This window comes from Thalassophryne amazonica, chromosome 20 (genome assembly GCF_902500255.1).
Source record: "Thalassophryne amazonica chromosome 20, fThaAma1.1, whole genome shotgun sequence".
NCBI classification, from domain to species: domain Eukaryota; kingdom Metazoa; phylum Chordata; class Actinopteri; order Batrachoidiformes; family Batrachoididae; genus Thalassophryne; species Thalassophryne amazonica.
In genome coordinates, this window is record NC_047122.1 from 16,560,711 (window position 1) to 16,580,452 (window position 19,742).

General features: G+C 42.5%; 1 protein-coding gene across 28 annotated transcripts in view; it reads left to right on the plus strand.

Annotated features, from left to right (window-relative positions):
* macf1a (microtubule actin crosslinking factor 1a) overlaps positions 1-18,392 on the plus strand; it is a 431,888-nt gene extending 413,496 nt beyond the window's left edge. For 17 of the 28 annotated variants that reach the window (XM_034161160.1, XM_034161172.1, XM_034161174.1 and 14 more), the window contains 6 exons: positions 222-339; positions 10,346-10,408; positions 14,723-14,940; positions 15,774-15,890; positions 16,289-16,400; positions 16,685-18,392. In XM_034161160.1, the coding sequence (XP_034017051.1) occupies positions 222-339; positions 10,346-10,408; positions 14,723-14,940; positions 15,774-15,890; positions 16,289-16,400; positions 16,685-16,932 (876 nt within the window). In that variant the 3' untranslated portion in view covers positions 16,933-18,392. Of the gene's footprint in view, positions 1-221; positions 340-10,345; positions 10,409-14,722; positions 14,941-15,216; positions 15,891-16,288; positions 16,401-16,684 lie in introns of those variants that run through there. The other 11 variants (XM_034161171.1, XM_034161168.1, XM_034161169.1 and 8 more) reach the window with 5 other exon arrangements.
* Positions 18,393-19,742: the final 1,350 nt, after the last annotated feature.

The following is a 19,742-nucleotide window of genomic DNA, read 5'->3' on the forward strand; positions in this document are numbered from 1 at the left end:
TCAAAACTCAGTTTAGTGATTTCTAGCCTTTAGTGCCTGGATTTAGACGGCTGGTGTGACAGACTGACTTCCCTTGTTTCCATCATTGCATGAGATCTGTCGTTGCACGAGTTCTGTCGTTGCATGGTGTGATTGTTTTCAGATTTGGGGAAAATCATGTACCAATGCTGACGTTCTGTTTCCTGGTTCTCTCCTGTCCTCTTTATCTCCAACCCATCCAGTTCGGTGACTCTCAGCAGCTGCGTTTGGTGAGGATCTTGCGCAGCACAGTGATGGTGAGAGTTGGCGGCGGTTGGATGGCTCTGGATGAGTTCTTGGTCAAAAATGATCCATGCCGAGGTGAGTGATGTTCTCACAGGTGATGTATCTTCTCTCACTCACACGTTTACAGACATGAGACATTGATCTGTTGAGTGCGTGCGTGCAAACGCACACACACAAAGTGTGTGTGTGTGTGTGTGTGTGTGTGTGTGTGTGTGTGTGTGTGTGTGTGTGTGTGTGTGTGTGTGTGTGTGTGTGTGTGTGTGTCACTGGAGATAAACTAATGCCAAAGAAATTCTTTTGTTGTGATGGGAGTCCTCCGTACATTTTTTTTTTTTTTTAAGTTATTCAATTCACATGTCGTATTTGCTCTGTTGATGTTCTGTTATTCTGTAACACTGGTCGGAAACATTTCTGGGGGATTTTTATTTATTTATTTTTTTGTATCGTATGAACTCTGTCTGAAAGGAGCGTCAGTTTGATGCTCCTCCACTGTTCCTGCACCGAGCGTTTCCACGTAAACATCTCTGGCTGAACACGTCTCATCTTTCCTTCCAGTGTCGCCTGTAGTGTTTCTTCTTTACGTTTGCTCATGGGAAGCTAGTCATCTTTCTGTACATATGGTCACTTTTTTTTTTTTTTGTGGACGTGGCCGGCTCTCTTCTCGGTCTCTGTCCTGGGGCCCGTTGCACAAAAATAGGATAAGGGATTAAGCAGAGATATTGTGGTTATACTGGCTATACTGGCTAGATGTTATGACATAAGTCACCATGGAGATTTATTCTGTAGAGCTAAATTCCAGGATATATTTAATCTCATCCCTTATCTCAGTCAGCAGTCACCACAAACAGAAACCAATAGTTATTCCACTTCCCACTACACAATATCACATTCACCTTGACCCACTGTCATTATTTAAACACCTGTGATCATTAATTTCAATCATTTTAGATTAATGATGATATTAGATGATGTTGCAATCATTAAATAATTTACAGTTTCCCATTGACTACATATAAAATACACATCCCATATAAATAGAAATACACATCAGAGAGTAACATGATGCACCTTTATTGAGTAAGGATAAATTAAAGCAGCTCCATTCAAAACTGAAGTCACATGGTGACTCTACAAGATAGGAAGCACGGAATCAAAGCGTATTATACAACACAAGAACAAATGTACATTCAAAGGTCTGTAAATGATGTACTCAGCATGTCTGCACACTGAAATAAATGAGGACAAATCCATACACAACAAATGAGATCCAGGAGCCTCCCTGTAACCTTATATACACAGAGTATACAGCACAGACATCACAAGAGGCCACATTAGTTTAAACTGAACAAGTAAAACAAATCCCCCTGCCAATGCAGGACATATTTAACTGAAATTTTAAAGCATTTTGGCCCCTGACCAGCCGACGGCTGTCGTCATCAGGGAAGATGGCAGGATTGTCCCAGTCCATGTGTAATGGCGCTTTGGGGACCCGCTCCTTCCTCAGGCAGGCCACTTGTGGAGGACAGCACAGGGCACAGTGATGTCACATGCCCTCAAAGGGCTGACCCTTACGTCGTGAAGACAGTGAAAGCATGTCTTCAGGGGGGCCAAAGGTCATTTCTTGGGCTCTTGCTTGCCTCTACTGATGGTTGGCTCTCACTGCGGTATTGTATCACTTCCTGTTCCGGAGCACAGCAGTGTTTTGCTGCATCTGTTAGCTGTTTAATCTGCGCAGTTAGATTGATCTAGTTACCTAGATAACGATTTGTTTCACAGTGTAATCTTCACGTGCCTTAACTAAAGCACTCCCTCTGCTGAATCACCTCTAAATTATTTACATATTATTCACTTTGTGTGTTTTTAGGAATCCGCTAGCTTAGCGCAGCCACTAGCTCTTAGCCGGTTTAGCATAGCGGCTTCTCCAGTCTCTCCCGCACTTTTCTGCTCTGTGTGTGAAATGTTTAGTTATTCCTCGGCCTCCTTTAGCAGTAATGGTACTTGTAATAAGTGTAGCTTATTCGTAGCTTTGGAGGCCAGGCTGGGCGAATTGGAGACTCGGCTCCGCACCGTGGAAAATTCTACAGCTAGCCAGGCCCCTGTAGTCGGTGCGGACCAAGGTAGCTTAGCCGCCGTTAGTTTCCCTCTGGAAGATCCCGAGCAGCCGGGAAAGCAGGCCGACTGGGTGACTGTGAGGAGGAAGCGTAGCCCTAAACAGAAGCCCCGTGTACACCGCCAACCCGTTCACATTTCTAACCGTTTTTCCCCACTCTGCGACACACCCGCCGAGGATCAAACTCTGGTTATTGGCGACTCTGTTTTGAGAAATGTGAAGTTAGCGACACCAGCCACCATAGTCAATTGTCTTCCGGGGGCCAGAGCAGGCGACATTGAAGGAAATTTGAAACTGCTGGCTAAGGCTAAGCGTAAATTTGGTAAGATTGTAATTCACTTCGGCAGTAATGACACCCAGTTACGCCAATCGGAGGTCACTAAAATTAACATTGAATCGGTGTGTAACTTTGCAAAAACAATGTCGGACTCTGTAGTTTTCTCTGGGCCCCTCCCCAATCGGACTGGGAGTGACATGTTTAGCCGCATGTTCTCCTTGAATTGCTGGCTGTCTGAGTGGTGTCCAAAAAATGAGGTGGGCTTCATAGATAATTGGCAAAGCTTCTGGGGAAAACCTGGTCTTGTTAGGAGAGACGGCATCCATCCCACTTTGGATGGAGCAGCTCTCATTTCTAGAAATCTGGCCAATTTTCTTAAATCCTCCAAACCGTGATTATCTAGGGTTGGGACCAGGAAGCAGAGTTGTAGTCTTACACACCTCTCTGCAGCTTCTCTCCCCCTGCCATCCCCTCATTACCCCATCCCCGTAGAGACGGTGCCTGCTCCCAGACCACCAATAACCAGCAAAAATCTATTTAAGCATAAAAATTCAAAAAGAAAAAATAATATAGCACCTTCAACTGCACCACAGACTAAAACAGTTAAATGTGGTCTATTAAACATTAGGTCTCTCTCTTCTAAGTCCCTGTTAGTAAATGATATAATAATTGATCAACATATTGATTTATTCTGCCTTACAGAAACCTGGTTACAGCAGGATGAATATGTTAGTTTAAATGAGTCAACACCCCCGAGTCACACTAACTGCCAGAACACTCGTAGCACGGGCCGAGGCGGAGGATTAGCAGCAATCTTCCATTCCAGCTTATTAATTAATCAAAAACCCAGACAGAGCTTTAATTCATTTGAAAGCTTGACTCTTAGTCTTGTCCATCCAAATTGGAAGTCCCAAAAACCAGTTTTATTTGTTATCTATCGTCCTCCTGGTCGTTACTGTGAGTTCCTCTGTGAATTTTCAGAACTTTTGTCTGACTTAGTGCTTAGCTCAGATAAGATAATTATAGTGGGCGATTTTAACATCCACACAGATGCTGAGAATGACAGCCTCAACACTGCATTTAATCTTATTATTAGACTCAATTGGCTTTGCTCAAAATGTAAATGAGTCCACCCACCACTTTAATCATATCTTAGATCTTGTTCTGACTTAAGTCTTCAATTTCCATACCATAACAGTATTCCCTGAAAACTCCCTTCTGTCTGATCATTTCTTAATAACATTTACATTTACTCTGATGGACTAACCAGCAGTGGGGAATAAGTTTCATTACACTAGAAGTCTTTCAGAAAGCGCTGTAACTAGGTTTAAGGATATGATTCCTTCTTTATGTTCTCTAATGCCATATACCAACACAGTGCAGAGTAGCTATCTAAACTCTGTAAGTGAGATAGAGTATCTCGTCAGTAGTTTTACATCCTCATTGAAGACAACTTTGGATGCTGTAGCTCCTCTGAAAAAGAGAGCTTTAAATCAGAAGTGCCTGACTCCGTGGTATAACTCACAAACTCGCAGCTTAAAGCAGATAACCCGTAAGTTGGAGAGGAAATGGCGTCTCACTAATTTAGAAGATCTTCTCTTAGCCTGGAAAAAGAGTCTGTTGCTCTATAAAAAAGCCCTCCGTAAAGCTAGGACATCTTACTACTCATCACTAATTGAAGAAAATAAGAACAACCTCAGGTTTCTTTTCAGCACTGTAGCCAGGCTGACAAAGAGTCAGAGCTCTATTGAGCCGAGTATTCCTTTAACTTTAACTAGTAATGACTTCATGACTTTCTTTGCTAATAAAATTTTAACTATTAGAGAAAAAATTACTCATAATCATCCCAAAGACGTATCGTTATCTTTGGCTGCTTTCAGTGATGCCGGTATTTGGTTAGACTCTTTCTCTCCAATTGTTCTGAGTTATTTTCATTAGTTACTTCATCCAAACCATCAACATGTCTGTTAGACCCCATTCCTACCAGGCTGCTCAAGGAAGCCCTACCATTATTTAATGCTTCGATCTTAAATATGATCAATTTATCTTTATTAGTTGTCTATGTACCACAGGCTTTTAAGGTGGCAGTAATTAAACCATTACTTAAAAAGCCATCACTTGACCCAGCTATCTTAGCTAATTATAGGCCAATCTCCAACCTTCCTTTTCTCTCAAAAATTCTTGAAAGGGTAGTTGTAAAACAGCTAACTGATCATCTGCAGAGGAGTGGTCTATTTGAAGAGTTTCAGTCAGGTTTTAGAATTCATCATAGTACAGAAACTGCATTAGTGAAGGTTACAAATGATCTTCTTATGGCCTCAGACAGTCGACTCATCTCTGTGCTTGTTCTGTTAGACCTCAGTGCTGCTTTTGATACTGTTGACCATTAAAATTTTATTACAGAGATTAGAGCATGCCATAGGTATTAAAGGCACTGCGCTGCGGTGGTCTGAATCATGTTTATCTAATAGATTACAATTTGTTCATGTAAATGGGGAATCTCCTTCACAGACTAAAGTTAATTATGGAGTTCCACAAGGTTCTGTGCTAGGACCAATTTTATTCACTTTATACATGCTTCCCTTAGGCAGTATTATTAGAAAGCATTGCTTAAATTTTCATTGTTACGCAGATGATACCCAGCTTTATCTATCCATGAAGCCAGAGGACACACACCAATTAGCTAAACTGCAGGATTGTCTTACAGACATAAGGACATGGATGACCTCTAATTTCCTGCTTTTAAACTCAGATAAAACTGAAGTTATTGTACTTGGCCCCACAAATCTTAGAAACATGGTGTCTAATCAGATCCTTACTCTGGATGGCATTACCCTGACCTCTAGTAATACTGTGAGAAATCTTGGAGTCATTTTTGATCAGGATATGTCATTCAAAGCGCATATTAAACAAATATGTAAGACTGCTTTTTTGCATTTACGCAATATCTCTAAAATTAGAAAGGTCTTGTCTCAGAGTGATGCTGAAAAACTAATTCATGCATTTATTTCCTCTAGGCTGGACTATTGTAATTCATTATTATCAGGTTGTCCTAAAAGTTCCCTGAAAAGCCTTCAGTTAATTCAAAATGCTGCAGCTAGAGTACTGATGGTGACTAGAAGGAGAGAGCATATCACACCCATATTGGCCTCTCTTCATTGGCTTCCTGTTAATTCTAGAATAGAATTTAAAATTCTTCTTCTTACTTAGAAGGTTTTGAATAATCAGGTCCCATCTTATCTTAGGGACCTCATAGTACCATATCACCCCAATAGAGCGCTTCGCTCTCAGACTGCAGGCTTACTTGTAGTTCCTAGGGTTTGTAAGAGTAGAATGGGAGGCAGAGCCTTCAGCTTTCAGGCTCCTCTCCTGTGGAACCAGCTCCCAATTCGGATCAGGGAGACAGACACCCTCTCTACTTTTAAGATTAGGCTTAAAACTTTCCTTTTTGCTAAAGCTTATAGTTAGGGCTGGATCAGGTGACCCTGAACCTTCCCTTAGTTATGCTGCTATAGACTTAGACTGCTGGGGGGTTCCCATGATGCACTGAGTGTTTCTTTCTCTTTTTGCTCTGTATGCACCACTCTGCATTTAATCATTAGTGATTGATCTCTGCTCCCCTCCACAGCATGTCTTTTTCCTGGTTCTCTCACTTAGCCCCAACCAGTCCCAGCAGAAGACTGCCCCTCCCTGAGCCTGGTTCTGCTGGAGGTTTCTTCCTGTTAAAAGGGAGTTTTTCCTTCCCACTGTCGCCAAGTGCTTGCTCACAGGGGGTCGTTTTGACCATTGGGGTTTTTACGTAATTATTGTATGGCCTTGTCTTACAATATAAAGCGCCTTGGGGCAACTGTTTGTTGTGATTTGGCGCTATATAAATAAAATTGATTGATTGATTGATTTCGATACTGGCCCTTGTCCTGGCATGGGCATGATTGTAGGCCTGCTGTGCTTCCTGGGGGTCTGTGTATGGTGCCAGGAGAAAAGGCTGGAAGTTGTGCCCCCGGTACCCCAGCAACACACTAGAGACTTCACCTGTCAATATAGAATGTTATCATCACAACCTCATAAATAGTGACACTGTCGACGCAGCCATGATATGAAAAGTGGTTATTAATAGAGGGTGTTTGGCTCACCTTGTGACAGGCGCTGATACACTCCAGAGGTCTGAAACCACCTGCAATTATAAGATGAAGACTATTAAACCAATCATCACACGTCACACACAATGCAGAGTGTTCATTAACTGAGACTATCAACAAGCCATGATGCAATCGTATCACATTGTGATTGATTACCATCAAATACATATCAAATCGCACTGAATCGGTAATGTATCGAATTGTTGTTAGTGATGAGATTCACATCAATCAATCAATCAATCAATTTTTTTATATAGCGCCAAATCACAACAAACAGTTGCCCCAAGGCGCTTTATATTGTAAGGCAAGGCCATACAATAATTATGTAAAACCCCAACGGTCAAAACGACCCCCTGTGAGCAAGCACTTGGCTACAGTGGGAAGGAAAAACTCCCTTTTAACAGGAAGAAACCTCCAGCAGAACCAGGCTCAGGGAGGGGCAGTCTTCTGCTGGGACTTGTTGGGGCTGAGGGAGAGAACCAGGAAAAAGACATGCTGTGGAGGGGAGCAGAGATCGATCACTAGTGATTAAATGCAGAGTGGTGCATACAGAGCAAAAAGAGAAAGAAACAGTGCATCATGGGAACCCCCCAGCAGTCTACGTCTATAGCAGCATAACTAAGGGATGGTTCAGGGTCACCTGATCAAGCCCTGACTATAAGCTTTAGCAAAAAGGAAAGTTTTAAGCCTAATCTTAAAAGTAGAGAGGGTGTCTGTCTCCCTGATCTGAATTGGGAGCTGGTTCCACAGGAGAGGAGCCTGAAAGCTGAAGGCTCTGCCTCCCATTCTACTCTTACAAACCCTAGGAACTACAAGTAAGCCTGCAGTCTGAGAGCGAAGCGCTCTATTGGGGTGATATGGTACTACAAGGTCCCTAAGATAAGATGGGACCTGATTATTCAAAACCTTATAAGTAAGAAGAAGAATTTTAAATTCTATTCTAGAATTAACAGGAAGCCAATGAAGAGAGGCCAATATGGGTGAGATATGCTCTCTCCTTCTAGTCCCCGTCAGTACTCTAGCTGCAGCATTTTGAATTAACTGAAGGCTTTTTAGGGAACTTTTAGGACAACCTGATAATAATGAATTACAATAGTCCAGCCTAGAGGAAATAAATGCATGAATTATACTCAACAAAAATATAAACGCAACACTTTTGGTTTTGCTCCCATTTTGTATGAGATGAACTCAAAGATCTAGAACTTTTTCCACATACACAATATCACCATTTCCCTCAAATATTGTTCACAAACCAGTCTAAATCTGTGATAGTGAGCACTTCTCCTTTGCTGAGATAATCCATCCCACCTCACAGGTGTGCCATATCAAGATGCTGATTAGACACCATGATTAGTGCACAGGTGTGCCTTAGACTGCTCACAATAAAAGGCCACTCTGAAAGGTGCAGTTTTATCACACAGCACAATGCCACAGATGTCGCAAGATTTGAGGGAGCGTACAATTGGCATGCTGACAGCAGGAATGTCAACCAGAGCTGTTGCTCGTGTATTGAATGTTCATTTCTCTACCATAAGCCATCTCCAAAGGCGTTTCAGAGAATTTGGCAGTACATCCAACCAACCTCACAACCGCAGACCACGTGTAATCACACCAGCCCAGGACCTCCACATCCAGCATGTTCACCTCCAAGATCGTCTGAGACCAGCCACTCGGACAGCTGCTGAAACAATCGGTTTGCATAACCAAAGAATTTCTGCACAAACTGTCAGAAACCGTCTCAGGGAAGCTCATCTGCATGCTCGACGTCCTCATCGGGGTCTCAACCTGACTCCAGTTCGTCGTCGTAACCGACTTGAGTGGGCAAATGCTCACATTCGCTGGCATTTGGCACATTGGAGAGGTGTTCTCTTCAACTTTATGCGAAGGAGATGTGTTGCACTGCATGAGGCAAATGGCGGTCACACCAGATACTGACTGGTATCCCCCCCCAATAAAACAAAACTGCACCTTTCAAAGTGGCCTTTTATTGTGGGCAGTCTAAGGCACACCTATGCACTAATCATGGTGTCTAATCAGCATCTTGATATGGCACACCTGTGAAGTGGGATGGATTATCTCAGCAAAGGAGAAGTGCTCACTATCACAGATTTAGACTGGTTTGTGAACAATATTTGAGGGAAATGGTGATATTGTGTATGTGGAAAAAGTTTTAGATCTTTGAGTTCATCTCATACAAAATGGGAGCAAAACCAAAAGTGTTGCATTTATATTTTTGTTGAGTGTAGTTTTTCAGCATCACTCTGAGACAAGACCTTTCTGATTTTAGAGATATTGCATAAATGCAAAAAAGCAGTCCTACATATTTGTTTAATATGCGCTTTGAATGACATATCCTGATCAAAAATGACTCCAAGATTTCTCACAGTATTACTAGAGGTCAGGGTAATGCCATCCAGAGTAAGCATCTGGTTAGACACCATGTTTCTAAGATTTGTTTATCTGAGTTTAAAAGCAGGAAATTAGAGGTCATCCATGTCTTTATGTCTGTAAGACAATCCTGCAGTTTAGCTAATTGGTGTGTGTCCTCTGGCTTCATGGATAGATAAAGCTGGGTATCATCTGCATAACAATGAAAATTTAAGCAATACCGTCTAATAATACTGCCTAAGGGAAGCATGTATAAAGTGAATAAAATTGGTCCTAGCACAGAACCTTGTGGAACTCCATAATTAACTTTAGTCTGTGAAGAAGATTCCCCATTTACATGAACAAATTGTAATCTATTAGACAAATATGATTCAAACCACCGCAGCGCAGTGCCTTTAATACCTATGGCATGCTCTAATCTCTGTAATAAAATTTTATGGTCAACAGTATCAAAAGCAGCACTGAGGTCTAACAGAACAAGCACAGAGATGAGTCCACTGTCCGAGGCCATAAGATCATTTGTAACCTTCACTAATGCTGTTTTTGTACTATGATGAATTCTAAAACCTGACTGAAACTCTTCAAATAGACCATTCCTCTGCAGATGATCAGTTAGCTGTTTTACAACTACCCTTTCAATAATTTTTGAGAGAAAAGGAAGGTTGGAGATTGGCCTATAATTAGCTAAGATAGCTGGGTCAAGTGATGGCTTTTTAAGTAATGGTTTAATTACTGCCACCTTAAAAGCCTGTGGTACATAGCCAACTAACAAAGATAGATTGATCATATTTAAGATCGAAGCATTAAATGCCTTATACACACACACACACACACTCACATATATATATATATATACACACACACGTACGCACACATACACACTTGCATACATACAGGCTAATGACACAGCAGAGGAGCAAACATAAGAGGAACTTTATTTACCTGGCTCGATGAATCTGTGTCTGCTCATCCTGGCTTGATCTTTGTGCAACCATTTAACCTGAACACTCTTGTTTTGGATTCTTTGACCTTAGCTCAGTTATTAATCCTGGATGTCTGAATCCTACTTTTGTGCAACGGGCCCTGGATGATTTGATCTTTCTGTCCTCAGTGATTTGCATGGTGCATGGTCCTCAGTTCTCTCCCTCCCTTCTTCTCTTTCCTCAGTGCAACATCCTGGACTTAAGATTCTTCGCTCCGATTCCAGTAGCTCCATCTCATCTCGTATAGGTTGGGTTTCTCCTCTATCTCATCATTTTTTCCTCCATCCTGTTTGTGTGAAAGCACTTTGTTATTTTTATTTATTTATTTTTGAGTTCTGTGACCTTTCTGACCTCTGTTTCATTATTAGTTCCTGCTTTGAGTTGATTGTCGCTTGCAGACTCTTCCCCTGTTCTTCTTCTGTCCCAACCTTCTCCCGGCTTCTCTGAAAACAGTTTGCTTTTTAAAACCCATTTCGGGCGTCTGTCAACTTCGCGTCCGGGTTGCCGTGGCGATGAAGTTATGTTTTTGTGTGCCGTGAGCTTGCAGTTGTCTCTTATTGTCTCTTGTGTCTCTTAGTGACAGTCACTCCGGGCTATTTCTGTTACCGAGGTATCTATTCTTCATCTCTCACTTCCCCATCTCTCCATCCGTCCACGTCGTGAAGCACTGCTGTCCGCCGTCTGTCCACTTTGTGTCTGTCGCCATCGTTGTCTCGTCTGTGTGCCACATGTTGGTGTCATGCTTTTCTCACTCGCAGGATTTGGCCAACCCCTGGTCTTGGTGATTTATTGACATTTTAACATAATTGATCAGCAGAAGATGACGAGCTGAGCCCAAACGAAAACATGGCTGGACATTAATCATAGGACAAAGAACGAAAGAATTTAAACTTTAAAAATATTCTTCAACATTTTATTTTCATTATTGATTAAACTTGTTTTTCACAGTTTTGCAGTTAACAACTTTGAAGGCAGAACAGGTTTAGGAACTCTATGTGTCCATCTGTTCATCCATGTGGTCGATGTTGACGTGATGCCTTCACAAAAACTTTATCAAAGTGGTACTTGGTCCAAAAGGATGTTGCTAAAACCTCAGGTTTTGTTCTAATTGTGGCCACCAGGGGGCCAGTTTTCATAAACTTTTGTACACTGAGGTGACCTTGTGTACACAGGTCAGCAAGACCTCAGCCAAACCTCAGACATGTTCAGCATTGGGTGCATTTCAGTTCTGATTTTGCCCACCAGGGACAGTCTGTCTGAAATGTTGTTTGTGAGAACTTGAACTCCACAAAGTCTTTGTGACTCATGATTAAAGTTGCTGCCATAGATGACAATTTGTACAAATCCAGGTTAGGTTTTGTGATGCAGATTAGGATGTTGCCCTTGTTTATCTTTTATAGTTTAACAATATTTTAGGTGACTTAAATTTAAACTTAAATAAAAAATATACTACAACCCCTGGCAATATTTATGGAATCACCGGCCTCGGAGGATGTTCATTCACTTGTTTAATTTTATAGAAAAAAAGCAGATCACAGACATAACACAAAACTAAAGTCATTTCAAATGGCAACTTTCTGGCTTTAAGAAACACTATAAGAAATCAAGAAAAAAAAATTTTTTTTAGACCAAGCAGAGGGAAAAAAAATATGGACTCACTCAATTCTGAGGAATAAATTATGGAATCACCCTGTAAATTTTCATCCCCAAAACCAACACCTGCATCAAATCAGATCTGCTCATTAGTCTGCATCTAAAAAGGAGTGATCACACCTTGGAGAGCTGTTGCACCAAGTGGACTGACATGAATCATGGCTCCAACACGAGAGATGTCAATTGAAACAAAGGAGAGGAATATCGAACTCTTAAAAGAGGGTCAATCATCACGCAATGTGGCAAAAGATGTTGGTTGTTCACAGTCAGCTGTGTCTAAACTCTGGACCAAATACAAACAACATGGGAAGGTTGTTAAAGGCAAACATACTGGTAGATCAAGGAAGACATCAAAGCGTCAAGACAGAAAACTTAAAGCAATATGTCTCAAAAATCAAAAATGCACAACAAAACAAATGAGGAACGAATGGGAGGAAACTGGAGTCAACGTCTGTGACCGAACTGTAAGAAACCGCCTAAAGGAAATGGGATTTACATACAGAAAAGCTAAACGAAAGCCATCATTAACACCTAAACAGAAAAAACAAGGTTACAATGGACTAAGGAAAAGCAGTCGTGGACTGTGGATGACTGGCTGAAAGTCATATTCAGTGATGAATCGCGAATCTGCATTGGGCAAGGTGATGATGCTGGAACTTTTGTTTGGTGCCTTTCCAATGAGATTTATAAAGATGACTGCCTGAAGAGAACATGTAAATTTCCACAGTCATTGATGATATGGGGCTGCATGTCAGGTAAAGGCACTGGGGAGATGGCTGTCATTACATCATCAATAAATGCACAAGTTTACGTTGATATTTTGGACACTTTTCTTATCTCATCAATTGAAAGGATGTTTGGGGATGATGAAATCATTTTTCAAGGTGATAATGCATCTTGCCATAGAGCAAAAACTGTGAAAACATTCCTTGCAAAAAGACACATAGGGTCAATGTCATGGCCTGCAAATAGTCCGGATCTTAATCCAATTGAAAATCTTTGGAAGTTGAAGAAAATGGTCCATGACAAGGCTCCAACCTGCAAAGCTGATCTGGCAACAGCAATCAGAGAAAGTTGGAGCCAGATTGATGAAGAGTACTGTTTGTCACTCATTAAGTCCATGCCTCAGAGACTGCAAGCTGTTATAAATGCCAGAGGTGGTGCAACAAAATACTAGTGATGTGTTGGAGCGTTCTTTTGTTTTTCATGATTCCATAATTTTTTCCTCAGAATTGAGTGAGTCCATATTTTTTTCCCTCTGCTTGGTCTAAAAAAGTAACCGTTACTGACTGCCACCATTTTTTTTCCTGATTTCTTATAGTGTTTCTTAAAGCCAGAAAGTTGCCATTTGAAATGACTTTAGTTTTGTGTCATGTCTGTGATCTGCTTTTTTTCTACAAAATTAAACAACTGAATGAACATCCTCCGAGGCCGGTGATTCCATAATTTTTGCCAGGGGTTGTATAAATACCTTAAAAAATGTATTTTAATTAGTTTGTTCCTAGTGGAAAAACTGTTTAATACCAGCTAAAACCAGATTATCTACAATTTTAACAATAATAAACCCAGTGTTACACATTTTAAACTATCTGGTTTGAAATGGTTTAAAAAGACTGTGGGTCAGTTTAAAAGCATAGAACATTATGTATCACAGCACTCAATGATGCCTTTTGGCTTAATGCTTATTTAACCAGAAGGGGGCAGTACTCTACTTTGGGTGAAAAATGTTTTGTCTCCATCTTATGAGCTGAGGATCAGTTAGCAGCCTCGGGTGGCATTTGGTCATAAATCAGTTTATTTATCCAAATTATTTCTGACGCTCAGTGGGAGGAAATGTAATATTCTGTTTCTGAAAATGTTTGTTTAGTGTATCAATTTAAACGTTTGAGACGATCGGAGAGTGTTTGACGTGTCAGTGAAAATAAAATATAAAACCTTCATTATGACTGAAGAATAAAAGCAGGGCTCATCTTCTTTTACTCTCTAACCTACAAGAGAAAAAATAGCTGAAGACCTGGGCGTGGCCAGCCTGGGTTTCTAACAGCGATGGCTTCCAACACGGCTGGTCGGTGGGAGACATAATTACAGGATGGACCTGGGTGGCTGGACGCAGGGGGCATAATTGAAGGGTGTTTTTGTTTCATTAACTGGCATTGCTAGGGGGTGTGGCTCGAGGCTACTCCGGCTCGCTGCAGCCCTCCTCTTTCTTGTTTGCACTCATTTTTTTTTCGGCTGCTTCTTGTCTGCTGCACTTGTCAGAAAATATCGAGTCGCTTTTGAAGCGGAGGAACGTTGAATCTTCGAGGGCTGTCCTGCTAAACATGAGCTCGGCATGACCCCCGCCCACATACGCAGGAAGTGAGCAAGCACCTTTTCACAGTGAGATGTTAAAATATAGAATTGGGGGGGTTAAGCAGTTACGCAGTGGGAGTTGCAGCATCAGTCAAATTCAAGATTTAACGTTAGAGATGCTTATTATTGCTTAAAGACACTTTCATTCTGATGTCATTATTGGTGCCAGAATCCCCTAAATGCGTCAAACTACAGTCCTGACCTGGGGGGGTGGGTCTGCGAGGATGACGGTGTTTCTCCTAAACATGGCTGCCTGGCTAACTTCAGTTGCGTCTTGAATTATTGTGCATCAGTTGTAATTTTGTTCTGTTTGTGCCTTTGCTCTAAAAGCGAACGCTCAGCCCTCATCTTAAGAACGACTCCCTGAAACCCTACAACCACGCCCCTTTTCACACCCTGCTCTGCTCACATGCACTCTCAAATGAAACATGCACAGACTGTCTGCAGCCAAGGAAGCACTGTCACTGCTCGCTGTGTATGCTGCCCCCTGCTGGAGGAACACTGTGAGCCGGGTGAAGGATGCTGATTATTTGTTTGGCGTTGTCTCTCTCTCCAGCTCGCGGCCGCACCAACCTGGAGCTGAGGGAGAAGTTCATCCTTCCGGAAGGAGCATCTCAGGGTCTGGCAGCCTTCCGCTCCCGGGGCCGACGTTCTAAACCAGGCTCCCGCAATGCATCACCGACCCGCTCCTCCTCCTCCGCCTCCCACAGTGGCGCCTCCCTTCCTTCCGCCCCCTCAGCTCCTGCCACCCCAACGGCTTCAGCATCATCCCGGGTAAGAGCCTTTTATTAAGTTGCTTGAGCAAATTGGTCAAAAATTTATTTTCCACTTAATTTTATCCTTCTTACGGCTCAGTCAGGAGAGAGAATTAGCTGCTCTGGTAAAATCTCAGATTCTACAGAAGTTACATTTTTTTACCTGCATCACCAAAGGCAGAGCAGAACTGCATGTGCGTGTGGGTGTACGTGTGCGCACGCACGCGCTTAGGGGATCATTTCATTATAGCCTCAGTCGTCTGATAGTGGATGTTTTGAAAATTGTGGCCACTAGGGGGCAGAGTCTGAAGCCTAATGGACTCTGGATCGTGATGAAAGTTGTTCCTGTAAATTCTGCCTTGTGCGAGTCAGGGGTTCAGCTCAGTGATGCCGGTTTGGGTCAGTGCTGCCATCATTTCAGCGTTTGAAGCTGTTGAAGAAAACGTGCACGTAGGAGCAGGAAAAATCAGTCTAGACAAAAGGGTTTGTGCAGAACGCTGACTGAGCTTCTTCATTACTGTCACCGTTGTGATGTTGGTGACGTTTGTCTGTTCTGTTTGGAATTTTGTTTCTGTGATTTTCATTCTGTTTGTCAAACATGACAATGTGAGATTTTTATTTGTTGTTTTTTCTGTCATCTTGTCTTTACCTCACTTCCTGCTTCACCCGGCTGTAAAAATGTCCCTGTTGGACTCTGTTTGGGGGGCGGGGATCTGATCCGCTGTCACTCAAAAACGCTGCGCTACACTCCCTCACCATCAAACTGCGGCTTCTTTTCTTTGCATAACTCCTGCACTCCTTTCTGGCCTTTGCTGCTTTGCCGTCCTTCCTTCCTTCCCTTCCTCCCTTCAGTCCTCCCACACTCATTCGCGTGACTATGCCAAGCCATGGCTGGCACACAGTAAAAGTCCAACGCCAACCACGTGCCAGTGCTGCCCAGATCTCTTCCACTCCACGCCTGGGCATGAGGTAACGCACCCACCCCCTGCGGCCCCGCCCACTCAGCTCCTTAATGCACTAACATTCGCTCCCGTCTGCTCGCATGTAAATTTATTATTATTGTTATTCAAATACCATTATTTTGTATAGTAGTCTTTTTGGGGAGATTTTTGGTCTACATTTGTTAGCAGGATTACTAAAGTAAATACATTCAAGGAACTTATGAAAATATGAAATAAGTAAATTTGGGGAAGATCAACAAAAAGGGTTTTAAGTGTTTTTGGCAGAAACGTTTGTGAGCATCTTCACGTGCAATAAGATATGTGCCTGTGTGGTGTTAATTTATGTCTGTTTTGTTCCCATGTTCGTGTCTATGTGACTGTCCAGGTACAAGGACCTTGACTAACGTTTCTCATCTGTTTCTGCAGGGGGCGGCATCGGGCTCTAAACTGAAGCGACCGACCTTCCACTCAAGCCGAGGCTCCCTGACCGGAGAGAACGGCGGAAGCACTCACTCCGCTGGTAAACCAGCTCGAGCTGGTGAGACGCCATCCCATTTGTCCTGTGAAATTATTTTTTTGTTGAAAATGAAAACAGACTTGTCACACTTCAGTGTGATCGGTGTGTAAATCAAATCATTTTGACAACACAAACGGCTGATTATTGATGCTTTATGATGTCACAGCTGCTGACCTGAATCACAGATTCAAATTTATAATTTTTTAAAATGTTAAAATTTTCTGTTACATTTAGTTTTCTTCTTTCCTTTTTGGTTTTTCAGTTTTATAGCTTTTTTTCTTCCCTCCTTTCTTTCCCCCCTTCAGATCCGAAGCGAGCCGCGTCCACGGCGAGCGGCCCCGCCAGCCGAGCTGGCAGCCGCACAGGCAGCAGGGCGAGCAGTCGCCGCGGCAGTGACGCCTCAGACGCCTCAGAGCTCCAGGACGCCCGATCTGTTTGCTCGGACAATTCTGACACTCCGCGGTGCCCGGGCAGTGGCGCCAAACCCTCCAAGATCCCAACGATCTCAAAGAAGACGCCCAGCCCAAAGACCCCGGCGTCTGCCAAGAAATAGGACCAAACTGCGAGGAGGAGGCTGAGATCTGGTCACTGAGAATGACCACGAAGGAACTGGAGCAGCAGCATCACTCCTTGAGTTCACAGCGGCGGAGCGTTAGCCAGCATGTCACCCACAGGGCATCTGTAGAATTTGTGCACTTTTCCAGGAGAAAGAAGACGAACAAATTGAATCTCCTCATTCGTTCTTTGAAGTCTGACCCGCGTCTGCCTTCCAGTCTCCTGGTTCTTCCTTCTACAGATTCCCAGCGGGTGGAACCGATCGCTGCTCTGATGTGACACTGCCTTACTTTAAGTGTGATCAGCAAGAGGAGTGCGTCTGCTTCATGACACTGACATATCGAAGCACGTCAAGGAGCAAAAATGAAACATTCAGGAAATTATTTTTGGTTTGTGTGCCCGACGCCTCCAAGACTGTTTAAAAAAATATGCAACGACTGCCGCGCTGATCTCATGAAAAGCAAGCGTGCGGACAGGCAGCGATGAATGACTGAATTACAAGAGCTCAGGAGGTGGGAACGAAGTCTACGTGCTTCACTTCGCACGCAGTTCTCCTCACATCCTAATGATCAGTGGAAGCACCGCTGAGACCAAACCCAACCACGTCACAGCATTTGTAATCATGTGGTTTTGTCACACAAATATCACTGTGTTGACAGAGGGAACGTGCTACTGCAGCAGCGGTAGTGGCTAACAGCACATTACTGATGGCGTATCTTAACCTGATGACAACCAGCACGCACCAACGGTCTCTTCTTTTGCTGTTCCACCTGATGCTGTGTTGCCATTAGCACCACACAGATGCACATGCTATGTGCGTCATCAAATCGTGTTACAGGAAAGGTCACTGTTATGCAAAAATGTTTAATTTACGAATGTTTGTTTTTTGTTTTTGTTTTTTCTTTTTGGGGGGGGTTCATTTTGCTTTGTTGTTTTTCTGGTTAATTTATAATCCCGCTGTCTGTTATTTAGTCTGAAAGAAGAATCTATTTATTTTTCAGTTCTTGTCATAACGGAGCCATTAGTATTAAAACATTTTGTACCAAGTGTCTGCAGCGCCCATTTGACTTACACTCTGATTTAAATTGGCAACATTTTCTTTGCTGATGACTCTATTTCCAGACGATGACCAAAGGGGCGTTTCCCTTCGCTTACAAACACAATTGTCAGGAGCCAATGAGAGCAGAGTTCCTCCCCCTCCCACTGTCTCTTCTTCTAGGTTTTTTGTTTTTAATGTCCTGTTGTGGGCGGAGCTTCATCAGACGTTTAGGGAAATTGAGAATGAAGACATCTTATGCTGACTTTTTATTTATTTGTCTCTGAGGAAGTCGCTGAGTCGAGTGTTACTCTGTGTGACCACAAGGTGGCAGGAAGTCAGTTGTATAAAAGTCAAAGAAAACTAAAATTATGAAAAATTTTTGGTTGTTTTTGTATTAAAAACTATGCTTGCAGTAAAACGGTCTCTTATCCTTTTGTCTTAAATGATTGTCATCTTTCTTTAGATTGTTTAATTAACAAAATTACTGTTTGTTTTGTTTTGGTTTTTTTTTTAAGCAGGATTACTCAAAAATACTGACTTGATACTGACCTGGTGCTATAAAGTCGGTCATAAGTTTAAAATATTATGTGTGGGTAGTAATTCTGTATGGTGGAGTGGCCAGACAGAAGCCACTCCTTAGTAAAGGACACATAGCAGCCCACCTGGAGTTTGCCAAAAGGCAACTGAAGGACTCTGACCACGAGAAACAAAATTCCCTGGTCTGATGAGACAGATTGAACTCTTTGGTGTGAATGCCAGGCATCATGTTTGGAGGAAACCAGGCCCCATTCCTACAGTGAAGCATGGCAGTATCATGCTGTAGGATGTATTTCAGCAGCAGGAACTGGGAGACTAGTCAGGATTGAGGGAAAGATGAATACAGCAATGTACAGAGACATCCTGGATGAAAACCTGCTCCAGAGCACTCTTGACCTCAAAATGGGGCGATGGTTCATTTATCAGCAACACAATGACCTTAAGCTGGTGCTTAATGTTTTTTACTGCTTTACACATGCAGGTAAAATACATGTTAAATATATTTCATAGCATATTAAACATGACTTGCTTTAATAATTGTCATTAAATGTCAAATGTGGGAGTTTGTGCTCTTACAAACAATGAGGCCCAGTTTGGCTTTAACTGTCAGGTTTGACCTTGCCTAGACATACAGGAAAGAACACAGAGTTGAGATGTCTTTAGTGAGCTTTGAAAGGGGAGAAGCAGCAGAGGCTGGCAGCTTATTGAGTAAAAAAAACAAAGATAAGTGTGGGGGGCTACATGAGTTCACAGTTACAACATGTGCTATTAGTCATGTCAAATCAATTTTAATTTATATAGCGCCAAATCACAACAGTTGCCCCAAGGTGCTTTATATTGCAAGGCAAAAGCCATACAATAATTACAGAAAAACCCCAACGGTCAAAACGACCCCCTATGAGCAAGCACTTGGCGACAGTGGGAAGGAAAAACTCCCTTTTAACAGGAAGAAACCTCCAGCAGAACCAGGCTCAGGGAGGGGCAGTCTTCTGCTGGGACTGGTTGGGGCTGAGGGGAGAGAATCAGGAAAAAGACATGCTATGGAAGAGAGCACAGATCAATCACTAATGATTAAATGTAGAGTGGTGCATACAGAGCAAAAAGAGAAAGAAACACTCAGTGCATCATGGGAACCCCCCAGCAGTCTAAGTCTATAGCAGCATAACTAAGGGATGGTTCAGGGTCACCTGATCCAGCCCTAACTATAAGCTTTAGCAAAAAGGAAAGTTTTA